The sequence below is a fragment of the Nothoprocta perdicaria genome, unplaced genomic scaffold (assembly GCF_003342845.1).
Source record: "Nothoprocta perdicaria isolate Ctin4 unplaced genomic scaffold, notPer1 scaffold_26, whole genome shotgun sequence".
NCBI lineage: Eukaryota > Metazoa > Chordata > Aves > Tinamiformes > Tinamidae > Nothoprocta > Nothoprocta perdicaria.
In genome coordinates, this window is record NW_020455488.1 from 3,854,094 (window position 1) to 3,878,782 (window position 24,689).

Sequence of the window (24,689 nt, forward strand, 5' to 3'; positions counted from 1 at the left end):
GGAGGGGATGCCATGGCGTGGGGTGGGGTGGGATGGGGGCTCGGCGCCTGCCGCAGCCCTCGCCTTCGGGGGTCTTCGGGAAGCGGCTGCTTCCCACCCCCCCAGGAGGCACCTGACCCCTCAGAGCGGGGTTCGCCTCAGGAGGCGCCGCAGAGGAATCGCCTCAGAGGAGGGCACAGAAGCTCCCGTCCCCTCAGCCGTCCGTGAGGCCGAGCGGGAAGATGGGGGGGCCAGGATGAGCCCCAGTTCGAGCTGCTCCCCAGTCTGGAAGGGCCTCCCGGAGTTCTCCCCGCTCCTGCGAGCGGAGGCATCGCTGTAAAACCCTCCGAGGGTTTTGCGCTACCTGTGTCCCCCACTACCGTTTCACAACATGGCTTCCCCGGGGGGCAGGTTCCCAACCAGGGCCGCCAACTGCTTGGCTTCTGGGCTTTGTTTGGAGGACAAAACCGCTCAAGGCAGTGCTGGCCAATGTGGTGGCCCTGCAGCCACTGCGGCGGCGACGTCCCCTCGCTGCAGCACTGCCCCGGCCCCAGGAGAAGCGCATGGCGCCCACCAGGGCACCATGTTGCACTGCCATGGCCCTCAGCCCCTCACCGCAGCACAAGGCATCGCTCCCTCTTTCCCCATAGCTTAAAGTCATTTCTTTTTGGCATTATTTTTGGCATCCCCATAGCTTAAAGTCATTTCTTTTGGCATTATTTTGGCATTTCTTTTTGGCATTATGGCCTGACGCATTTCTGTTTTCAAGAGTAAAAATAGCGACTAAGCTAGTAATCTGGTCAAAACACAAGACGAGCAACGTGCCGCTCTTCGGCACGGCACGAAACCTGAACACATTTGAGCCAGCAATTAAGGAAGACGTCACTACATCTGCTCCGCATTAGGGCTTTGCTCATTTAGCTGCGCTCCAAGAGGTTGCTTTCAGCGGGGGAAGAATTCGCTCTGGGCTGAACAGGCTCCGTCGGCCCCTCACTAACATCTGAATTTCTGCGCTGTCCCTGACCTTTCGGCGCAACCTCTTTGCTCCTGTTCTGTAGCCGTATCCCTGGCTGCCGCTAGCGCCGCGGGGCCCCTCGAGCATTTCCGTAATGCTTGCAGAAACTCCCAGAGAAGATTCCAGCAGAACAAGCGGGCTCCCGAAAAGCCTAGGAAAGCTCCATCGGGTGCTCCTCTTAGAGCCCATTTAGGGCAGGAAGCTGAAGCACTCCCGTTTTCCGTGCTCCTTGCGAGGACTTGAAGAAGCTGCTTTTTATTGGAAGCAGAAATGTGCTGGTTACACCATGAGCAAAAATGGGAGCCTTGCAGAAAATGGCAGCCTCGCGCCATGCCCGGCCTGGCCAAGGCTCCCCGCTCGGTCCCTCCATGTTCCCTCCCAATAACTTTATCCCAATAAGTTTATCATCCGTGAGAGCAGCCCGCAGAGGCCTCCCCTTGCACTGTGTGTTTCCTCCAGCTCCAAGAGCACTCCTGATTTACACCAACTAATTGAGAGCTCAGGTCCCCAAGACACCATTACTCGTTCCGGGGAACGAGGCGGGAGATTAACCTGTCTGAATTCGCTCCATTTATTATTCTGTGTGTAATTGTGGTTTGCCTGTCTGCTGAGGGCCTGGGAGCTTTGCACTTAGGTACACACACCATTTTTTAGCATCTGTTAAGTAGTCACCAAGCTGCATGGTGGGGGGAAGGAGAAATCCAGCCCTTCCCAAAGCAGCCCATGCCAAGGGGCTAAGGAAGAGGTGCTGGGGATCTCGTATCCCTGCAAAGAGCCATTGCCAGCACTGCAGCCCCATCACCTCCCTGAGCAGCCGTTTCACACACCCTTGGTGGAGGAATTAGGATTTCTCTCCAACAGCCCTTGCACAAGATGGATCCGTTAGCCTGATAGCCAACAGGCGCCCTCCTAAGGGCAGGAATTAAACCCAGAGGACCTCAATGGTTTTGAAGACACCAGCCCTGTAACGATGCAGGGACCAAATTAAGGAACCAAGGAATTAAGGAACCAAGCTCCAGGCTGGCCAGGCAGCCAAGTGGGAGCCCCTTTCCACAGCAAAACCCCTTCTGTGCCCCCTCTCAGCCGGGCCCAGCAATGCTGGCACAACCCAGCAATGGCAGAGCCACCGCTGCCCCCCTCGTGCCCACTAAGGGACTCCCTCCTGGTGCTCGGTTATCAGCCGAGGAGGAGCTACACGTTCCCCATTAATTGGAAACAACTGTGCCCATGATCCAGGGGCCAGCAGGGAAACAGGCGTGTGGAGCCAGCACTAATAACACCTCGGAGAGACCCAGGAGCACAAGCGTAGCTGCCACGCACGTGATGCATCCTCAAAGCCGTGATCAATCTCCTCGTAGCAGCCTCCAACAGCCCCTCCAGCACATTGTTCCCTGCTAAAGCTTGGCTGTTCCCAGCCACCCAAAGCATCAGGCTGACTCTGCACAGAACACGCGGGAAGCGATTGCCCAGATCCACCTGGAATCCAGGTAGCACCGCTGTGCTCCGGGTGAGCTCCCCCTGGGTCAGCTGTAAGCGAGGAGGGGAGAGCAGTCCTAGTGCGGCACACGAGCAGCTAGTCCCAGTTCAAATGCCCTTGGGAGCAAGAGAAACTCATGAGGGTTGAATGTGGAAAGCTGCTCTGTGCAGCTTTCCTGCAGCCTGCTGCAGTCCTGGGCTGGGAAAGCAAGGAAACGCGAACAAACACCTTGTTCTTATCTCCTCCGCGTTCCCGGCCCCTTTCCAGCTGCTCCATCCGCCCCTCTGCTCCCTTGGCCTGCGTGTGGCTCCCTTTCCTGCTGTCCCTTCTCAGCAGCCTCCTGGGGCAGCTCTGCTCTCACAGGGAACTGAAAAGGGACTTGCAGAGTCCTGCTGCACCCAAGTCCTTCCCTGCCCATTTGCCGGGCTACCTGTTGCTAGGACAGAGACTCATTGGAGTTAACGCAGTCTGACAGAGTTCCCTGTAACCACTATCAAAGAACACTATGCTAAGTGCAGATTTATTACCTCCATAATGCAGATAAAATGAGATTTTATGACCCTGTAGTCCTGGCAGCATAAAGCAATAATGGAAACTATCTACTCGAGTAGGGAATGCAGCCTAGGAAGAGAGGGAGCTGCCTGGGAGGTTCACAGTGTGTCCTCGGGCACTGCCAGTCCAGCTGGTGCCAACTACTGAGCCCAGTGCCTATTCCATGGAAGCGCCCATTCCCTTCCTCTGCTGCGTGATGCTCCTTATTTTTCACATTTCCTAGTTAAAGTACAAAATTCGACAATTATGTCTTCTTTCTCTTACAGGCAATAGTTCAACATTCGAGAAATGAGCACGTACCCAGAGATACCAAAAGAACCTGCCCTCTGCCCACGCCTGCGACCCCAGAAGCGCCACCTCCAAGGCACCAGGCATCCACCAGCACCCCCAGCCCTACGCCCTGTGGTTACGGGCTCCGGTGCCACGCTGGCATGGGTGTAAATCCCTAATCCAGCTCCAGCAGCGCTGCCCGCCAGGCACATGTCTGGATACCTGCTCAGAGGAGTATGCAAAGTGCACCACGAGGTAGGCACGGGCTGCAGCAGCGAGGGGATGCTCCATCTCTCCTTGTAACACACACCAATGCTGCAGTTGTGCCACCGTGCAGCTGCCGGGTATCGCTCCAATCCAGCCACAGTAACTGCTAAGCCCCGGGATGGATGCGAAACGTTAGGAAATGCAGTTCAATTCCTGCTGCGGCCACGAGGCCCCATCCCGGCCGCGCCGCCCTGCCCTGCAGCAGCGCGCGGCCGCAGCTCCGGCAGAGCCGTGTCTGCTGACAGCTCACCTGGGCTCGGGAAGGGCAGGTACAGCCGCTGCTCCCAGCATCCGCCGTCCGCAACGGATCCTCCTCGTGGAGCACCAGCTGCAACAGACTGGAGCGTGAGGAAAATGCCTCCGTTTTAAAAAATATTTTATTAATAATCCATTAATTAAGGAATATAAGGACAATGTCTTCTTACACTTGAACACTAAAGAATAGTGGAGTAAGAACAGTCTCTGAAGAATGAAGGTTATAATTAAGTACAGCATGGAACCAAATACAGATGCATCTTAAAACAAGATCAAGTTCTGGTTATGCTTCCTTATGCATTGTGTACAAAATTAAATAAAATTTAATTTTAAAATATTAGCAAGGCAATACGATAACAGAAGTAAATGACTGAGTTCTGCTGGACTAAACACCTCTTTTCTAACGAGGTTATTGATTAGAAAAGACACAATGATCCCTTCAAAAAGATCTATTTCTAATGAGATCAAAAACATATACTGAGTGCTACTAAAATGGTTGTTTTCTTGCCCAGCATATTTTATGGACTGATCTCAGTATTGTTAGCTAGTAATGCAGCACAATTCTCAAAACCTAGGTTATAAATTATCTCATTTGAAGTATTTAAACCAGAACTTTACTGTCTGTTAAATAAAAAAAAAAAAAAAAAAAAAAAAAAGAAAGAAAAAAAAAAGAAAAAAGTTGAAAAGGGGCTTTTAGCCAAGTCATATGTTTCATGTAACAGGAAATTAAAAGAAATAAAAGAATTAGGATTTTGACTTTCACAGCAGCATGGAAAATATACAGTTGTGTAGTCAAATAGTAATATTAATACTACGAACTTAGGCCAGTGAGACAGATCTGACATTTTAACAATGAAAAACAACATACACCAGCGTAAAGCTGAACAACAATCATCTTTAGTGTTACTGAAAGGAAGAAAAGGGAAAAGGGAGCCTGATGTGTAGGAACATACATTGAGCATGACGGGTAATTAATGGTATCAACAGTTTGAGTGTCTGCGGGAAATTAAGCTACTTACTTCATGATAAAAAAAAAAAAATATATATATATATATATATATATATATGCACTGGTTGTTTGAGCCCTGCCCATGAGGTGTGTGTTACCTGTCTTCTCGCACTCCTTTCCCACCACTAGCTGAGACTGGGAGGGTCCCAGATGTTCACAGCAGCAGGGACCTGGGTGCCGCCAAGGAATGAGGACACCAAGCATTTTGCACGGACACGGATGCTCGATAGTGATTTCAGGTCCCTTTTTTGCTGGTGCCCGTCAGTGCAGGGCTTGACTCCAGGAGAAGGGCCCTGCTTCCTGCAGCTGAGGCCTGGCACATCCGTGCCCAGCTACTGCAGCACCTGGATGCTCAAATGCTGCCACTTCCCAGCCTGGAGTGTCCTTGGGATGGAGCAAGGTCAGCAGAAGCCTCAACGTGAGGAGCCCAAGCACTTCTGCGGTTCAACCTTCTACCCAAATCAACGCTAGAGGGGAGCGTCTGCCCCCCACCGCATCTGCCCCCCGCTCTCCGAGCACAGAATTAACCCGGGGGTTTGTGATGGCAACGCAAGCAGAACAGCCCCCCCGTGCCCGCTGGCCTCAGTGACAGGCGATGGCTCTGGGGCAGATCTCATCAGTCAGACGGGTCTGTTGGTCGGATCGGCGAGGCAGACCCGGCTCCGGGGTCTGCAGGGAAAGCAGATGTTGCTCCAAGGGGCACTCCTGGGAACGCGGCACCGTCCTCAACAGGACCCGCTGGCGAACGCAGCCTCCGTGCCCACCGACCCCGGGGCAGACACAGAGCTGGGAGCTGGTGCCGGGGCCGTGCCCAGCACGGCAGAGGGATGGCAGCGGGAGCAATGCCCAGCAGCCCCAGCCCGCGCCAGCCCCTGCGCTCCTGCCCCCCAGCAGCCCCCGGCTGCCCCACAGCTGCTCTCCAGAGCGCTCCCAAGACGATGCTCAGAGGCGTCGCACCCTGAGCCCCTGCACCCACTTCCCAGAGGCCACTGCACGTTTCCAGCCCTTTGGTTTGTTCCCAAGGTTCCGTGCAGGGCTCTCGGGAGTCGCGGCTGCTCCGGCTGCAGGACCACCAAGGAACAGCCAGCAGCAGCTTTTGGCACGCTGTTAGGCTCACAGGTGTTGCAAGGAGAACCAAGGCAGGTGACTCTTACAGAGTGGCTTCAAGGAAGCCACCAGGCTCCCCCTTAGAGCCTTTCCCCACGGGTCCTTCTCACTTTTTGCACATCCCGAGGTGGCCGCCTGGTGTGTACAGAGACGGGGCCTCTCTTGTCCCCGGGAAGGCAGCGCCGCTTCCCTGAGACCACCTGCACACTCGGGTCCAGCTGCAGGAATCTGTCCCCACCCTCTGCGGCCGGAGCCCGGTACTCCCAGCTGCAGGGTTCGGACCTCAGCAATTGCATCCGCTGCCAGATAGCCGTGAATTCCCCTTATTGCCTGCAATAACACTTCACCGCCTTATCTGCAACGCCGCCGCGTCGCTCGCCTCCAAGTCTTGCTGCCGGGAGCTCTGAAGGTGGATCACGCGCTGCCTGCGCCCGCGCCGCCTTCCCAGCCCCTCACCGGCTGCAGCCTGGCCCGCTCGCGGGCACCGACTCCAAGCGTCTCTGCTAAAGCCTTCCAGAATCACGGCCCTTCAGAGCATGGAAAGCATTTCCAAGGCTTCCCAGGGTACCAGGCACCTGCCTGGGCAATGGAGGAACTGGGACAACTGGGAATCCCATTTACCAGAACATTCCATGGGATGGGGGAAGCCTACAGCAAATCCACTGCTTCCAGAAGCCTGAGAGCTGCTGTCTGGGAATCCGAGTCCCCTGGGACACGTCCACCTGGGCACAGGGAGAGGCCCAGAAGCCCCCAAGATCACAAGTGACTTTTGCAACGGGTGCTTCTTTAATCTCTTCAGTAGCACGAGCTCCTTGAAGACCGACCACCACCCCACAAGCTGAGATACTCTCTTCTGGCCAGCTGCAAAACACGCAGCCCTACAGAGAAACACGGCCCAGCTCTCCAGCTGCAGAGGTGCCCTCTGGCACTGCCTTGCGAAGAAGCAAAGCCAGAGAGACACCAGATCTGCAGCGCTGTTCCTTAAAACCAGTCAACAACCAGTGCAAACATATGCTTCAGAAAAAGGCAGTACAAGAATAAGTTAAAACCTTGAATGGACTATAACGAATGAGCAGACCTACTGCTTTTTTTTTTTTTTTTTTTTTCAGAAGACGGCATACCATGAGGTAGTTGTGTTGTTAAGGAGGAAAAAAAAGAGAGAGAAGTAGTAAAAATGCTACTCTATGCCACACGCTACTCCACTTTATAAAATTAAATAAAATAAAGATGCTCCAAGGAAATAAAAATCCATGTTGTACATTAAAAGGACAGATGTGTACCTAAAATATTAGGTACAAGAACCTACGTAAAACAAAGCCCAGGTTGGTGAAACGACCCAGACACTGGAGAAGGTTCTATATAGTACAAGGTGTTAGAGGCACTCGTAGAGTGTGTAATAAAAGGCCACTACATCAGCCTGCTAGTAATAGTTACTGTGGTAGCGTCCGAAGAGAGCCTTATAATCATTTTAACCACGGGAGGGCAGAGAAAGCTGGTGGTTACAGCTCACAACTTCTCTTTCATCGGTTTCCACCTCCACACTTGTCAAAATTCATCCCAGTGCTGCACGGCAGTGGATAACGCGAAGGTCCTCCATGGAGAAGAGCCGGCTGAGGGATCACTCGGTGAACTCTGCCTCTTTTCAGCATTTAACGGCCTCTTCCACTCGCCATCGGGGCTACTGCACCGGTCTAACGCAGAAGGCTCTGTTCTAGTCGTGGCTGCACATCAGACGTTGGCAGACGGCTCAGTCCTGCTTCCACAAACACCCAATTACTCATTAGGTTTAGCGGGAAGAAGACGGTGCTCCCATCAATCTACCTCCTGATTTCCCCAAGGTAGTTATGTAGAGCTGACAGGCCCAAGCCCTGTTCTGATGAGACGCGGCATCCTCTTAGCTCCTGCTGGCCCTGGCAAGTCAAGGGCATGCAGCACCTGACACGGACAGGCCTTCATTAGCGCTTCTGGCTCTCCCATGACCAAAATCAGATTCATTTACGCTTTAATGATTGTGGACATATGTCATGTTCTCAGATGCTGAGGATGAACAGGTTAAACCAGAGTTCCTGCCCAGGGGGGCATCCTCTGGGGCCACGGAAAACGACTGGCACTTGACTGGCTGTTGGTGGCCCCTGCCCTCCTGGACGGAGCCCGAGTCTCCGCTCTGCACTGACTGCAGACTCTCCCCGTGCCTGTGGAAGCCGTTGGAGAGCCCATGGATGCAGGCAGCCTCCGCTTTGCTAGTCTTTTGGTCAGTACTTAGTGGCCCACCCCGGGTTTGCACCTCAGGATTGTCCGTCAGCGGGTGGCCGAGATCCTGCTGGGTGCTGGGAGAGGCGGGAAGAGCCCGGTCACCGCAGGGAAACTCCTCGGGCTCTTGGTCCTCGGTTTCTGTTTCTTCACTGTCCAGTGCGTGAAGCTGAGAGTCGTAGTCTCTGTCAGAGGCTGAAAAATCAGAGTGGACGATGACCTCAGCCTCCACCTGATGGAGGCAGGCGGGGGGGTGGCTCTTCTTTGCTTCGTTCTGCTATCAAAGAAGAGAGGGGGGAAAGAAGACAGATAATTGGGGCTGCAACACAACCAGCACTGAAGCATGTGTCCCTCTCTAATCCTGCAGTGTGCTGGGATGAACACGTGTCATTATTAAGCCTATCTCGATAGGCTGCTCAAGGCTGAAGTCTTAAGAAGCATCTAAGGATCATTATTCGTATTTTACATGTGGAAAAGCGAGTCCCAAGGCAGTGAGTCGATTTGCCCGAGGTCTCTTGGCGAGCTGAAGCAGGAAATCCTCCCAGCCTCTCCCGCTGGGGTCACACACCTCACCTGGCCAAAATCACCACTGTTCCCCATGTGAGGGGTCAGGTTTTTAAAGGGTGGGTGGTGCTGGAGACCTGTAACTAAGACACGAGGGCTCCCTTCACTTCTCTGCTTTAATCTTGGTTTCATGTGACAAAATATTTCAGCATAATTCATATCATGGCTTGCAAAAATAAATGGTATAAAAACCAAGCCATCTAATTCAGGGGAAAAAACAAACAAAAACACCACCAAGCAATTCTCCTGCACAGTATTTATGCACAGACCATCTTGAAAGTCTGCTAAAAGCAGGATATTCTACTAGATTAGCATTTGATAATTTAACAGGTATGTTATTTTGGAACCTCTCAAATTGCTCTTCAGAGAATCCCTGCCCAAATTCCGGGCTGGCTGCTAGTCATAGGGTGACTATTCAAAGCATGGGAGTGGGATACAGCATGGGTGATTTGTGCTGTCTGCAGAAAGCAGCTTTGGGGGGCCATTTCCATCTCTGAACCCGTTCCTCCTTTTGTTGACAAACTCTGGTGGGTGAGCTGTGCGGTAAATGGTGCCCTGTAATTGGGTTGTAAAACACTGTCTTGACTCGATCCACAACGTTAATTACATCCTGTGTATAATTGATTTTCGCACTACTATCTAGGAAGGAAACACAGGTAGTTTACTTAGAAGTATTTGTTAGGTGTAGGGTGAGGAGGGCTGAGCTTAAAAGCCATAACCAGACTGATCTTGTGGCGTGGAGTTGCTCTGATCACTTGCTTTGGGGACACTGTGGCACAGACATCCCGATTCCTGCACAAACCCTCAAACACGGGAGCCTGCATCTGTGCTAGTGACGGAATAATGGGAAGCTGGGATTTCCTTCCCATCTACACAGCCACAAAAAGAAGACAAGTGCAGCGGAAATCACTCGACCCTGTCTGCAGCAGGAGCTTCAATCAACCCTTGAGCTTTGGCTCCTCTTAATGGCAAAAGGCGCCTCCTTCTCCGGCAGCCCCAGGGCAGAGAGTGAGGATGAGCCGAGCTCTGGCTCTGAACCCACCAGCAGGTCGCCCTGCACAAGAGCCAACCTGGCAGCAAGCAGGGTGACCGGCCCCGAGGGACCAAGGGGACCAGGCAGAGCTGAGTCTTAAGGGGTGCCTGGAAAAATAAGCAGCTTTTATTCAAATGCTGCCAGTCTTGCTGGCCTGCAGTGCGATACCCCAAAAATAAAGTCAGTATTCAGGCACCTGAAACTAGCACACAGAAGAAAGTATTTCCTCTTGTGCTGCAGAAAGGAGAAAGGGAGAGGGGGCAGTCAATGCAAACAAAAAAGCATCAGAGGACACAAGCCAGCCAAGACACCCACCATCACAGCGTCGTAAACCAGGGCTTGCAACAAGAGCTTCTGCCCCGTGCCGGGCTGCAGCTTCAGCGATCCGTTTGCAGCAGAGAGCGGCTCTTCCTTGATGGCCTCTCCGTATCTGGCTACGCTGCTTGCCCAGGGCTGCTTGGCTGATTTATTCCACGAGGACTGCAAAGAGGAGAACGGGAGCTGGTTACCACAGATGCAGATTCTTATGCTCATAAACCTGACATAAGAGGCGGCTTGAAAGAGGCAAAAGGAAGCTGTGTTAGAAGAGCTAAGTTAAAACATAAAAACATAAAAAATAAAATAAAAATCCAATGGCATCACAATAAAAGTGCTTGCTACAACAGACTGGCACCGTTGCCCCCTGACAACAGGGTTTATCGCTCTGCATTACATGCTCTGATGTGATAGAAAACAAGCAGATAAAAGTTGCCAGATATTTCACATCTGGTCTTAGGAGAGTTATCCCACTGATCCACAATTTTTGAGGCCAAAAAGCATATTATGGCACAAAACTCCCTGCAAAGCTGCAAACAGACCCAAAGCAGTGCAAGCCTACTGCAAAATACCTGGAAGGGACCAGGGGTGGTGGGAATCTTCTGGAGCTGAACATCTTTGGCATTGCTTTGGCATGGGCAATACTGCAGCAAGAAGGACCCTCACCTGTCCTCAGCACGAGCTGAGGACAACACTAAACCCCTCACTCTGCAGCTTGGTTCATTTTCCTGCCCTAAGCTGGGGCCTGGATAAACACTCCGGTGCTCCCAATCAACACAGAGGCACAAAATTTGGGGACTTTTTTTTTTCCCCCCCAACAGACCACCAAGCAATTCTTAGTTCAGCTTTAAATCCCCTGGGCAACCAGTGTTACCTTGTTTGTAGATCTAATTAAATTATATGGGCTGAACGCAATTTGTTCTGGGGTCCCTCAGCTTCCCCTTGCAATAAACTGCTCAATGCACCTCTGTGCAAGGGAAACGGGTGCCTTTAAGAGCTGAAGTTATTTAACAGCTCAGACTATTAGTTCACAGGCAAAAAAGGTATTTTCTTTTCAGGGCTTGATTTTACTGGGCTGTGCTGCACTTACCTGAGCTCGGCCCTGCTAGGCACTCGAGCACATAAATAAATATACGCACACATATACTCAGATTTAAGGGAGCCATAAGCCAATTACATGGGACAGATGTTATGTGTAGCCTGGCTAGAAGCGGGAGGAGGACTCAAGGTTAAAGTGAGGAGAAAATCCTGACCCAGCTGAGCTGTGCACACAGAACACAGGTGCTCTGAGCACGAGGGCAATGCAGGTGGAGACATGGGACACGGGTACTCGAAGCCACCGACTGCCCATTGCTCCCTGCATTTATGGCTCATCCCTTCCATCCACAGCAGAACACTCAGTGTCGCAGCAGCTTTTGCCTCTGCCCCAGGATCAAATCCCAAGGAAATCCAAGAGCCTCGTTTATGTGGCAGAGCTCTACACAGCAGGGACTTGCACGCTGGGAGCGAAGCGGCCGCTTTGGAAGCGGATGCTGGGATAGCCTCTTTGCTGCTCCCCTCTGCAACCCTCAACAACATATGCTGCGCCAGGAGCACTCCCTAATTGCTCCCTTTCTAGGTGGGCAGTCATTAAACAACATTTTAACAGCAAGAAAGCAGCCGAGCGCTCGCACATGACTCACATTAAGGAGTATCACTAAATGCAGGATCGCAAAGAACGCGTGCAGTTTGCTGCTGCCATCTGAAAGGCTTTCTGCAGACACATCCCTGACTGATGCCTTGTGCGCCTTTTCCAAGGAACATATGTTACTAAGCAAATACTGCCTGGAAATCTCCGAGCTGAACCTACCCCAGTCTGCACACAGGCACGCAAATGTGTGTGTCCTATTATAGATGCTTCCATGCGTATTTGCCATCAGGGAGAGCTGAGCACCACACGCAAACGCACACAGACACAAAGCAAACTTGAAAAACCTTCTTGCAGGCATCTTGTGAATACCAAGAAAACGTGGAAAGAAACAGGCAGCTCTAGTGCAATCCCCAACGGGCCATCTGTTAGTGGAAACGTCAATCTGCCATGTTTACATAGGTTTTGATGGCTCTGGGAACAGCCTGCTCGGCTCTGGCTGAAATTGGCTGCAAGGAAGAACAAACTTGTTTTGTACCAGTTTGCAACTTTCAACAAACAACAAAAAAAACCATCAGCCACAAAACATGGCCCATATCCCACATGTTGGTTCAAGCGCATTATGTTTGGAGGGGAAAACATTCCCTCTTGGGCTTATGTCTCTGAGGTTGGGCAGCTGCAATTAATTGTAGGTCTGTTTTCATGGGAGACCTGAGGAAGGTCTCGTGTGCCTGAAAGCTGTGTTTTTTCAGGCAATATCTCTTGGTGGAATAAGTGATTATTTCTTTCAACTCACGAGAGGCTACTCGATGGCAGAAGGAAGACAAGATCTTTCTTTTTCCCCCCCCATTACAATAGATGAATGAGGAGCATTAGTCTAATACTAATTTAGAGAAGAAATGATCCCTTTTTGAGTTCACCGCAAACACAAGAATGAAAACTTATAAAAGCATCTTCCAGTAAAAGGTGTTTCCATTGCAGCTAAACCCTTATCAAAGCAAACCAGCCTTTTCATTTTAAGCTTTTTATAGAAACTTGGACTGGTAAAGAGTGAAGCTAGATCACGTTACCTTCTCAGTGACAACTAATGACTTCACGCAAACATACGAGCCGAGAAGGGGCACGCAGGAAACGCTGAGCTTGAAACCTTCCCTGGTTTACGAGGCTGGTGATTTAAACTAGCTTGAAATCCTGTGCAGAACAGGGTTGGGGACATTTCTGATGCCACGTAGAGCACAGACGCTACGTCCCAACGTACAGGCACCCCAGCATGGCTCACATCTAGTATTTCTGAGAAAACTTTGCAACTTTTTTTGTTTCCAAGCAGCCAAATTTCAACAAGAGGAGGAAAAACAACCGGGGAGATCCAAGTTCCCTGATGTTTTGCAGCTTTGGCTCTGAGTCACGGCAAAGGCAGCCCCGTGGGGAGGAGGCCCCCAGGGCCAGTGTGGAGAGCAGAGGGTCCAGATTACAGCACAGCAGCCAGCATTTCCAAGCCCAAACACTTGGCTTTGGCTTCATTCGGGGAAAAGCTGAAGTCTTGCATGGAAAGCAGATGCTTTTTAACACTCCCTCTGCCTCCTAAATTGCTTGGCCCCACAGCGGCAGGGACGGTGCTGGCTGGAGCAGAGCCATTTCATCACCCTCAGTGCATGGGACGCACCCCGTTGTCACCCTTGCTGCCAGGGGAGGGAGGGCTGCTCAGCAGAGCTCGTGCTGTGGTCTCATTTATACCCCGTGCTGCTGCGGGCAGCCGCGTCTGCGGGGCACCTGGCAGGACAAGAGGGTACAAGAGGGACATCACTTGTCAGGGCACTTTCCGACCCGTGTGTGGCCACGGGGAAACAGCCAGGGAGGGGAAAGGGCCGCTGAACGGCCACGTTCCCCTCTGCCTCAGGAGCTGCCAGCCCTGCCGAGCCCCGCGCTGGCATCCAGCTGCAGCGGGACCGCGCGTGGGCACCCAAGCCGCACAGCCGGTCCCTCCTGAGGACGTGGGGCTGCCCCACAGCTCCAGCCTTACCAGGGGTTTGGCCTGAGCCTTCTCACCCTTGGATATCCATGGCAGGGAGGAGGCGCTGGGGCCGGCTCTGGCTCCAGGCAGTGCAGGTGGCAGCTCCAGGAAGCTGGAAAGGGGCATGGGAGCCGGGCGTCCTGCTTGGGAGCACATCCCCCTCCAGCGCCCGCTCCCGGCAACAGCAGCCTGTGGCTCCTGGGCGGCGCAGGTGACGGTCCTGCTCTCCCGGGATCCTTATTTCCCAGCTCTAGCTGTCAAAACCACCTGATGCCATCAAAACCAAGCCCTTATTCTGCTGGCAAGGCCCTTCGGTGAACGTGACTCCCAGTAGTCCTCCCCTACTCCAGTCAGATTGATGGACTAAGTCCTTCTCCATCACCGTTGATTTAGACACTAGCCAGGGAGGAGACTGGAAAGGGGTTTATGGAAAAAAAATGGTAAGAGGTGAAGCCTGAGAAGTTGGCAGCCCCCTCCTCCCCAGGTCATCTCCACTGCTGTCACCTGCAGCCTGGCTGCAGAGAACAGCCTCCCAGGGACCAGGCAAAGTGGCTGCAGGTGGCACTGACAGTGGTCACCCATGTCCCACCCGCCCCCAACCTGTTTCACAGGATAAATCACCTTCCCGGGAAACATTTGTTCCTTATTTAACAGAAAGGGCTGTAGGAAATTCCTCGTGCTCTTTGGCTTGGATCCAGACAGGCAGCCACATTCCACATTCTGCTGCAGTCCATGGATGTGGCTGAGATGCCAACTCACAAGCACCTGGGCTGGCTATGCCGCAACGCAGCGTCGTAGCAAGCACAGACCTCACCCAGCAGCTGGGGATGAGCACGGGCACAGGTCCAGCCCATAGGATTATTAAAGGCAGCTGAAGACACAAAATTTCCACCTGCATCATCATCAGCAGCAGCAAGGAGCGGCCTGTGGACACTGCGGGGTACCCTGAACAGAGCTTCCCACCAGCGACAGGCGACGTCACAGCGACGCGGACGCGAAATCCCACGCGCTCCCGATGCATTTGTTTTACTGAACCTCCTAATTGCTTTACATGCTCTCCCTGGGTTACAAAGAGAGACATAAACAGATTAACTAAATTAGGCCAATTAAAGGTTCCCTAATGGAATGAAATGTTTCAGGCAAGCTTGAGAGACGAAATGGGCAGGGAGTGAAAGGCAATGCAGTGTCAGGCAAACCAAGCAGGGCAGGAAAAAGACTCCTTCAAAAATAAAACCCGTGAATAAAGCACCTCCTGTCCATCTTCACCTCCTGTCCATCTTCAAGGGTATTCCAGCAAACACACTATTCATGGACACACTATTTATGGACAAAGCACCTTTTACTCAAGACAAACGAGTACCCTGGAAAGGAGAGCATCCAGCCCAGCCATCACAGAGCTGTTGTCTGGAGTGCAGGTGTGCTGGAATTTCACCTCCACCAAGGCCATGCCCTAAGCACCCAGCAGATATGGTAGCACCCACACACCACCTCCACAGGATCCTGTGGGGTGGCAGAGCGCCTCCCTGGCTTAACCTGCCAATACAGTGTTATTCTTTGAGTTTTTCTACGAGAAGAAACACCTGCATGGGTAGCTCTAGCACTCCCTGCAAGTCCTGGGCCTGTGCCAGGGTAGGAGCTGAGGCAGGATCCCTGGTTAACAGGCAATACGTGCTGTTTTCTTCAGCTGCTCTTTCCCAGGCTGTTCAGCTCTCTGTGCCAGACGGCGGCCGCTCTCTTATACAATCTTTACATGATGGCAAGAGGAATAGCTCAGCTTTCTGTAGCAATTAAGATTGGTAAACGGACACAGGGTCACTGTCCCCTGCAGATGAAAAGGGGAGGAGGACGGTATAGGGGTCCCAAATGTGGCAGCAGTGGCAGAGCAAGCCAGGGCTCCGGCCTGGGCAGGAGTCATTGGGCTCATTACCTTCCTCTTCCCGGGGACGACGGCGTCAGGGCGGCTCGTGGGCACGAGGCTGTGCACTTCCGTCAGCTCCGTGATGTCCCCCAGGGGCACGGGGGCATCCTCCGGCAGCGGGGACATGAGGGACTCCAGCTCGTGGCAGTCTGAGGCGGCACGAGGAGCTGCCACCCCTTGCCTGCCCCGGTGGTAGTAAGTGTGGTTGCCAGCTGCCTGCGGGTCCATCCCTGGCAGAGCCTCCCTGAAGGAAAACAAGGAAGAGTCAGCACAGTTGGCACCTCCAGGGAGCCTCACAACCCTCCACCCACTGCCAGCCAAAGATCTGATGGAAAAACCAATCCACTGGGATCCGTTCAGGCCATCTCTGACCCTCCCGAGGAAGGAGATCCTCTACCCACGTGCTGCACTCAGACACAGGACGGTGTAGGTCCCATGATGGGGACACTGCTCACTAATCCCTGTCTACAGGGACCCGTGCCAGCCTCCTCTCTGCTTTACACACGATGGCTGCAACAGAGGAGGGTTCAGGGGCACTCTAGGGCGAGACTTCCCAAGTTGCTTGTTTCTAGTCCCAGGGTTTGCTACCAGCTCAATAATCTTCTCGAAAACTAGGCTCATTTTCAGATACATTTCCAAAACCTTGTGTTTGGATTCAGATCTCTGGCAAAGCAGAGTTTTGGGCCGAGTCCAACCCTACTTAAACCAACCTGTCAAGTTTTTCTAACGTGAAGTTAGCAAACTCTTTCCTAACATCCTCAGAGCTGTGTAATTTCAGAAGCCAAACACTGCCCACAGACAGTTATCAATCTGTTTTTCCCTCTTTTCCCCCTCCCTGTAAAATACATTTAATTATGCAAATTAAAGGGAAACCATTGGGAAAATAAATCATCAAAAAAAAATATAGATTAAAATATTTTCGCTAGCTGGCTAGTATTTCCAAAATTCAGCCTTTGTATTAACTGATGGTATATTTTGCATCCCAAGCAGCCTCCCACTAAACAGCAGTGCCAAAGAGCCCAGCTGAGGATGGGGAAGATGTTCAGTGCAGGGGAAGAAGTTCAGTGCAGGGGAAGAAGTTCAATGATTTTCATCTCCTTCCACTCAAGCTCCTTGGTCTCCTGCAAGGGCGGCGTGACCCCTACCTGTGCTTGCTGCTGCGGAAGCTGGCGCACATGCAGAAGAGAATGCAGAGCAGCCCCAGACAGACGCCCACGATGATGCCTGTGACCGAGTGGATATCCAGAACATCTAGGAGGAGAGGGACAGATGGGTCATTTCAACTGCTCGCAGGAAGAAGACACCAAGTGTCTCTTGGTCAGAGAAGCGTCACCTTTACTCAAACTAATCTGTGGTGCCTGTGTATATACACTGTGAAGCTGGAAGGAAAGTACAGATGAAAACACCTATTTTCTAAAAGCTTGGGGAACAGATTTGCTTTCTCTGGTTTTTCAATACACTCAGAGTTGTAAAGGGAAAAAATAATTTGACTGCAGCCATTTAAAACAGCTTAAAGCAAACTGCCATCTAGGTACACTCCCTAACTTTATGTGACACAGGCCTAACAAAGGCAGCAAGGTGCAGGCTGTGAGCGCCTTTCTGGAGGGCTCGAGGTGGGAAGAGGAATCTAGGTCTGTTGTGGGACGGATTCGGAGCTGCTCGAGGCTCCTGGAGCTGCACACATGAGGACACGGCTGTGACCCTTCGCACTGACCTGCACACAACTGCATTTCCTGCTCATGGAGGTGAAATCGGGCAGTTAGTGGCACACAGAGAAGTGCTGCTGGTGACAACCTGCAGTCTTCCCCAACACAACTCAATCCCAACCCAGGACTAAGCGGAATCTCCTACCAGAGAGCTTCTCCCGCAGGGTGTGCACATCCTTCACGTTCGAATAGGGCCCAGATCCCACGACTGTCTTTGCTCCCATCTTGAAGTAGTATCTGGTATCACTTTCCAGGCCGTGCACTTCAGTGCTGAAGATATTTCCTGAACAAAAGCCAGTCAGAAGAATAGTACATGCAATTTCAGGTTTATTCAGAGGGCTGCAGCAAAGCAGCAGTGAAATTCTGTTGGATCCTCAGAAGTGACAGATTTTATGCCATGTGCTCTAAGAGATAATTCATACACCCCTTAGAAGTTAATGAATTTTCTGCTTAAAGAGCTGATACAAGGCTGCATGTGGTGCTGCTGGCATATGTTCTCCTAGGAATTACTGGCTGGTAGCCTGTATCCACAGGACATTTGCAGGATGATAGTGACTGTTTCAGCCCTAGACGTGTAAGATTTCCAGTCTCACAGTAGCCATGCTCCTGAACTCTCCTCTACAACCAGGAGCAAGACCCAGAGCAAACCATGAGAAAGTTGACTGGAAAGCTCCTTGAATATGTATTTGTATGTGCTCCAAGTGAGGAAAAAAAAAAAAAAAAACGAAGTGAAAGAAACATTAACTTTGATGGCTAACTAAAATACATTTTAAAGCCCTGACCAATTTAGCTATGATTCCATTTATATGAGTTGGGCCCTATTAAGCCCAATTCCTTGAGTGGCTGCCCCTGTGGTGAGCCAGCCAAGGAGGTTTTCTGCTTCAAACCGAGCCTCTCAGAGAGGTCTCCCCTGTCTATAACACCTGAGGTGCACCTTGGACCCTGAGTAAACAACAATCTTCACTCTGCCCTCCCCTATAATGTAGTTTTCTTCCCAAAACAGAGAGAGCAAGAGCCTGGCAACTCAGTATGGGCATGAGCCCCAGCTCTTCTCTCGTGGCCTTCTCCATATGCTCTCCTCAGTTCTCCCTACATCCACCGCACTCTGTCTCAGAAGCATTCCCAGCAAGCCAAACGTTCCCTGGGCTTCTCCTGCTCACCTTCACGTGTGAGCAGGGTCCACATGTCATCGGGCTGCGTGTTGTTGGCGTTGTACAGGATGAGGTACTCCACGATGATGCCGTTGGGCTCGGCGGGGGGGCACCAGTGCACCTGCACGGCGTAGGGGTTGAGCGGGTGCAGCCGCAGGTCAGACGGAGGAGTTGAAGGACCTGGTGGACACAGGGAAAGATCTGTGTGAACAGCAGAAATGAGGAGGAGATCAAGTCAACCCGCAGGTGACCTTGAGTCCTTTCAGTGGTGCCACAGTCATGTTTGCAAGCATGAAATGAGGGGTGAGCTGGGTGGCTGGACATCCCACCCAAACACGCTGTGAACAGCGCAGAGGGGAGAGCACCTAGTCCCACTGGGGAGCTGACATGAGCACCTTGGCTAGTCAAGGGAAGCATGGAAGTGCGGATGGAGCCACATCACTGAGTTTGATGCTGTTCTGCATTGCTCACCTTAGAGAGAACATTCCTAGGCGAACACCCCATCCCTGTGGCTTTTCCTTTTACATACGTGGCTATATCAGAACTTGGAGGTGATCAGAGATCACCACACCATTCAGAGCCAAGACAGAAGAAACTCAGGAAAAGAAATGAGGATTCAGTCCTCATAAAAACTCACGGTCTGGAAGGGTGAACCGCTCCACCACGCTGCCGAAGGGCCCATCGATGCCGACACCGTTGGACTGAACTGCAAACTCGTACCTGGTGTAGGGCTTCAGTCCACTAATGAGGATGTCTTCATCCGAGCTGCCGAAACAGGAGGCATCCACAAGGCCATGAACACTAGCAGGCTCTCCCACCCACCGCCTTTTAGCACCTTCTCCCACTTTAGCACCTTCCCAGAAACACTATAAGAGATTATCTTAACTCTGAAGTATTTGATGCTTCACCTAAAGCTCCATCTCCTGCAACCAGTTAGAGAGCAAAGCAGCCTCCAGGAACACATGCAGAGAAAAGCTTCAAATCACGGCTGGCTAAAAGCTAAAAACCTGCACAGGAAGCTAGCTTTTAAAGTGTATTACCAAATTATTATTACTGCCAAACTATTGCAGTTTTTCAATCAAACTTGTGAAACCAGGAATGCTGTGAGACTGGGCACAGCTGCACCTGGCTTCACAGCCTCTGGCATTTCAGTTATGGACAATTGCCTGCTGTGGAAGTCACAGCGTCACTTTTTACTAGCTTTGAATATCTGTGATCAAGGTAGAGACTGCAGCACAGGAAACACTCAGGGACGTGCTCAACGCTGGCCCTTCTCTGCAGGTTTTTCCATCTTTGTGTTATTCATGACAGGGGTGGTTCTCTGGCAGATGAATCCTTAGCATCCCACTTTACCTGGTATAGTACGTTACGAGAGAGGCGTTTTTAAGTCCCCAAGGGCTGAAGCGCACGGTGTAGTTGACAATCTTGACTGTGGTGAAGTCAGGCTTCTTCCACCTGAGCCATATGGAAGTGGAGCTGTTGGATTCTGCATAGACTTGAACTGGAGGCAGTGGAGGACCCTTCTGCACCGGGGGATCTGCAGTGCAGAAAGAAGAGATGCAGAGGTGTGAACAACACAAGGGACAGCTGCCATACACAGAGAAAACGTGGAAGAAAGTGGCCTCATTTATGAAGTTTGCACAAATATGTAGGTCTCTAGTTTAAGCTTGGAAATCCCACTTAGCCTTTTGGTGCATGGGTCTGAAGAGCATGCAGTTCTTCATCCAGGGGATCTGGGTGGGTTAGGAAGACCCACACACCAGTCCGGCAGTCTATGACTGTGGAGCAAAGGCCAATTTCCAGGCTACCAACTCAACAGGCCCATCAAAGGATAAGGAAGGGCCAAGACTGTTCAGCATCCCACAACAGACTAGCAGAGCTGGAAATGGGGCCTGGGTGTTTGGAGCTTTAACTTTATAATACTGTGACAAACACATCATGCCACTCATTTATGTTCTGGGGTCTTTATAGTGTCACATATGGAACCTAGGTTATCTGGCTACTTCCCAAGACTATCCCAGAACCATTAACGTGTCCAGAAAAACGACGGTGAAGCCTACCCAAAAACAGGACAAAAGGGGGATATTCTGCTCCTTTCTGTCCTTCCTAACTTAATTCCTCCAGTGTGATGCACAGTGACTGTCCCAGGGAGTTCCCTTATGTTGTGACCTTCCCCATTTTAGTGAAGCCCCTCAAAGTCCTTCCTCTCTGGCTTTAGCCTTCCCTCGAAGCCACATGCCAGGAGAGATGAACCACCAAGAAAAGCCAGTTCTCACCTACTGCTGTCACAGGTGCCTTTTCCGTTTTGCCTTTCCAAACTGCTGCATAGCCATCCTCGTGCTTGTTAAATGCCACCAGCTTCACCTCATAGAGCTTCCCAGGAACTGGAAAACAAGCAAACAAACAAATCGGGTTTGCCTGTTCTTGTTCTGGTTGTGTTTTGGGTAGGGAGGAGGGAGGGGACAGTTTTGGAACCTTTCCTTAGTGAGACACCTTCCCTTAGATCTGACCACCTTCTCCCTCCATCCAAGAAAGCTGCTTAAACAGGGTTGCATTTGTTAAAACAAATCTGGTCCTTCCCTTCCACTCAAACACATGCTTGCTCACGCTCACAGCTGCTCCCTAGGTCTGTCCTCCCCTTTTACAGCAGCTGAAACTCAGCGGTAGCAAATGGCCTTACAGCTACCAAGGGTTCATCAGCGTCACCTCAGGCAAGCGAGCACTTTCTGTTGTTTCCTGCTGTTGAGTGAAGACATTCTCTCCTCTCTCCAAAATTATGCAATACCTCTCAAATCCAAAGCCCTTGCTCATTTATTCATCATCATCCTTCCAGCAAGTCCTTACATTCCCTGTTATTTAAGTCTCCAGGAGCTTTTGCTATTTTGCCTCCACAGCAAATAGAGCTCCCTCATTTGCAACTGGAAAAGCAACAGTGCACACAACTCCCACACCAGAAACTGGAGGATCCTCAACAAAAGCCTCCCCATTTCACCCCAATACAGCTGCAGGACAGGGTGCCCTGCTCACCAGCAGAGCTCTGGTTGTTTCAACACTCTCTTCCCTCTCTTTTCCTGCCCTTCGTCAGCTGAAACACTCCTGTGCTGTGTCAAGGAAACTCTAGAGTCTTCTTTTCATGGAGGCATTTAATGGAAGAAATAATTGGGGAGATGCAGAGTTCTCAAATACGAGTCGCCAGCTACTCTCCCTGGCAGCCAGCCCGATGAGCAGAGCAGTCCAGACTGCTTTTGGTTTCCCTCGCTGCAATGCGCTGATCAACTTTGTTAATTTGGGTTGTGCCTGTTCATTCCCTGCCCTGCTAGATCACTGCTCCCTTTGCCAGCCAACGTAAGCAGCACAAAGCCTTCCTTATTGCTGCCAATTTTATTATTATTGCGCTGATTATGCTCCCAGAGGCTAATGGTACCAATTACCACAGGCTCTCACTGCTCCACAACACATGTGCACGCTCAGAATATAAAAACAGCTCGACCACATTTTTCTCCCTCAAAGAATCCCCGGAGCAAACAGCTCTGTCCAGCACCCTGGATGCTGCCCTGCTGCAGGAACGGCCTCGCTGATCCCAGCTGCCAGAGAAAACCACAAATCCACACAAACGGGAAGAGGCAGAAAGTGTCGGTGTGAGCATTCACCGCTTGCAAATTGTATGGGTAGGAGCAGAAGACAACCCAGGGCAGTCTCTGGCCGTCCTAATGCTAGATGCTTTAAGGACACACCAGCAGCCCCCAAACAAGCAGCCCCTCTCTGCATCCTGCACCAGGTCCCGATGTGCAGCCACCAGCGGCAGACCATTGCCCCCAGACACAGTTAAACGTTTCTATCAGAAATTGGTGGGCCTCGGACCAATAGGTAATTTTCAGGATGTGCAGGTAATTCGGGTAATGTGGAGTAGGACTGATAAGGCAGTCGCTTGCACTTGAAGCCACAGCAGCTCTGCCACATGATCAAGTGACTCATATTCTGAAAATAAAGGAATTTTGGATTTCTCCGTCAGAGGTTTGGCTTCACTTTTTATACACAGACCCAGATGTTCACGTTCATAGAATATGCAGACATAAAGCTCTATCAAGCTGTCAAGAAGCTAGCAGGCAGCATGAAAACAGATGTATTTTGTTTCATTCCATCATACATTAAATATAAGCAGAATAATCTAGTCCAGATCATTTCAAATCACTAATCTGGATGACTATAATACATCCAATATGCTAAGTATGTTGTTCCATTCACTTTTGAAGGTGTTCATGTAGGCTCCACGCCATACTTCACTGTAAGTGAGAAAATACCCTGATCCCCATGGAGTCACTCCCAGAGGAATGCACTCTTCCTTCACGGGAATGTGGAGAACAGGATCAGTTCCTTCTTGCTTATTTTTCATGTAGATGATGGCCCTGGTAGCTGCACCTCATTACAGAGGCTAATTGCTAGGACATAGATGGAAGTCAATGAGGATTTCTCAGGAATAAGCACTCACAGTGACTCGGGATAACATTCTTTTGATGTCGCAGGATCACAAAACTGCTGCATTTCTTATGTGCCTTTGAACAGCCACCCACCTCTCTGACAAGGTTGCAGCACATAACTCCCAGACTAGATACAAGAATTATCGTCAGTAATTTCACTGATGCCTTTTCACCAAGGAGATACAAGGTATGCTCTAGAGGTCAGCAAGAGCAGGGGAGAAAAGGTCTTCCCTGATTTCCTGCAGCTCTAAAGGAAAGAGCTGGATCGCTACCAAAGGGAAAATCAAGGGGCAAGGGGAGCACTGAGGAAGAAGATGCCTACAGGACAGAGAAGAGGTGACAGACAGAGCTGGTACCATTTAGCAGCAGCTCAAGCCAGTACAAGAGAAGACAAAACAAGAACCTTAAACTGGACGAGTCTACATAGCCCCTTACTGCAGCCTAACACACCTTGACATCACGGGGACACCAAGGCAGGAAATGGGTGCAGGACTCTTCACTGGTTACAGCCTTGTACATCCAGGGCATCTCTTCACACATTCTCTCCAACTGCTTGACCCAACGTGTAGTTTCAGCTGTGACACCCATCTCATGCCCACCTTGGACATGTCTGACTCTCCTGCCAGACAGCACCTTTGATCACGTGCAGCTCCCTTACCCTGGTATGCAGAGATATTCCCACAAAACAGGTTTTTATGCAGGGATCTAAAGTTGCAGGCAGCCATCCTGAGTTGGGAACCCACTCAGCTGGCTCCCCATCTGCCGTGGGCCACAGTGAGGATCAGGTTAGTTCTGCCACTCTTTTCTGAGATTCCTACCCACTCTGCCTACAAGATCAGTAGGTAGATCCCTAGGATTCCCCAAGCTGGGAATTCCCTTCCATGAATCTAAATGCTTCTAAATCCCTTCCACTCTCCTCTGGTTTCATGTCCAGGCTCCTGCCTTCCACAGCACAGCCAGATTCCTGCCCCCTTCCTTGCTGCCTGCATGCAGGAGCAAGTCACTCAGAGGAAGAGGCAGAAACGGGACCATCCACGGCTGGAAGAAACCCGAGACCCACTTCCTGACACAAATGAGAGCTAATACACACCAGGCAGATCATAAGGAAACCATCACGCCTTGATGGATGCCCAAATTTAAGGAAGTAATTACAGAAGAACAAGCAGTCTCCTCTGCATTGCGGTGCCAGAGCATTTGGAACCAATTCAGGCCACTCCCGAGCCCCTGCACTGACTGATTTGCCAGTGGTTAGAGCAGCGCCTGATGATGTTCACATGTGGTTTCCTCAGCACAATAATTGCAGACCTGAATTCTTCAGAGAAGCTCATAACTGTTAACACCCTCTCAATAGCAGGATGGATACAACATGAGTTGGAACTGGAAACCTACCCAGCGATGATACAAACTGTCTTTTCACACTGAACTCCATGCCATGCATAACATACATGCTGTATGTTAAAAGCATAATTCCTTACAGGAAACACCAAATGCACCTCAGTCCGACAGGTGGATCTGCCTGTAAAGCAAACCTGCTCTCCAGCCTTGGACACTCACTTTCTTCTGCCCCTTTCCCTTAGGTGGAGGAGATTACGGACTCCCAAATCAGTATGTGGTGAATGAACTTATCACTGAATTTTAATGGGGAGAGATTTCAAGCAGTATCCAATTATGGAGTGTCTTAGAAATGCACAGGCAAGGAGAAATT

At 51.1% G+C, this 24,689-nt stretch overlaps 1 protein-coding gene across 1 annotated transcript in view; it reads right to left on the reverse strand.

Moving 5' to 3' along the window:
* Nucleotides 1–7,166: 7,166 nt before the first annotated feature.
* The window catches only part of IGDCC4 (immunoglobulin superfamily DCC subclass member 4), a 72,951-nt gene continuing 55,428 nt past the window's right edge, over nucleotides 7,167–24,689 (reverse strand). Inside the window, exons 12-20 of the mRNA XM_026040578.1 lie at nucleotides 20,783–20,890; nucleotides 19,860–20,043; nucleotides 19,144–19,271; nucleotides 18,516–18,686; nucleotides 17,501–17,638; nucleotides 16,795–16,900; nucleotides 15,659–15,893; nucleotides 10,094–10,258; nucleotides 7,167–8,455 (exon numbers count right to left, since the gene is read on the reverse strand). Coding sequence (XP_025896363.1) covers nucleotides 7,934–8,455; nucleotides 10,094–10,258; nucleotides 15,659–15,893; nucleotides 16,795–16,900; nucleotides 17,501–17,638; nucleotides 18,516–18,686; nucleotides 19,144–19,271; nucleotides 19,860–20,043; nucleotides 20,783–20,890 — 1,757 coding nt within the window. The 3' untranslated portion in view covers nucleotides 7,167–7,933. The remainder of the gene's footprint in view (nucleotides 8,456–10,093; nucleotides 10,259–15,658; nucleotides 15,894–16,794; nucleotides 16,901–17,500; nucleotides 17,639–18,515; nucleotides 18,687–19,143; nucleotides 19,272–19,859; nucleotides 20,044–20,782; nucleotides 20,891–24,689) is intronic.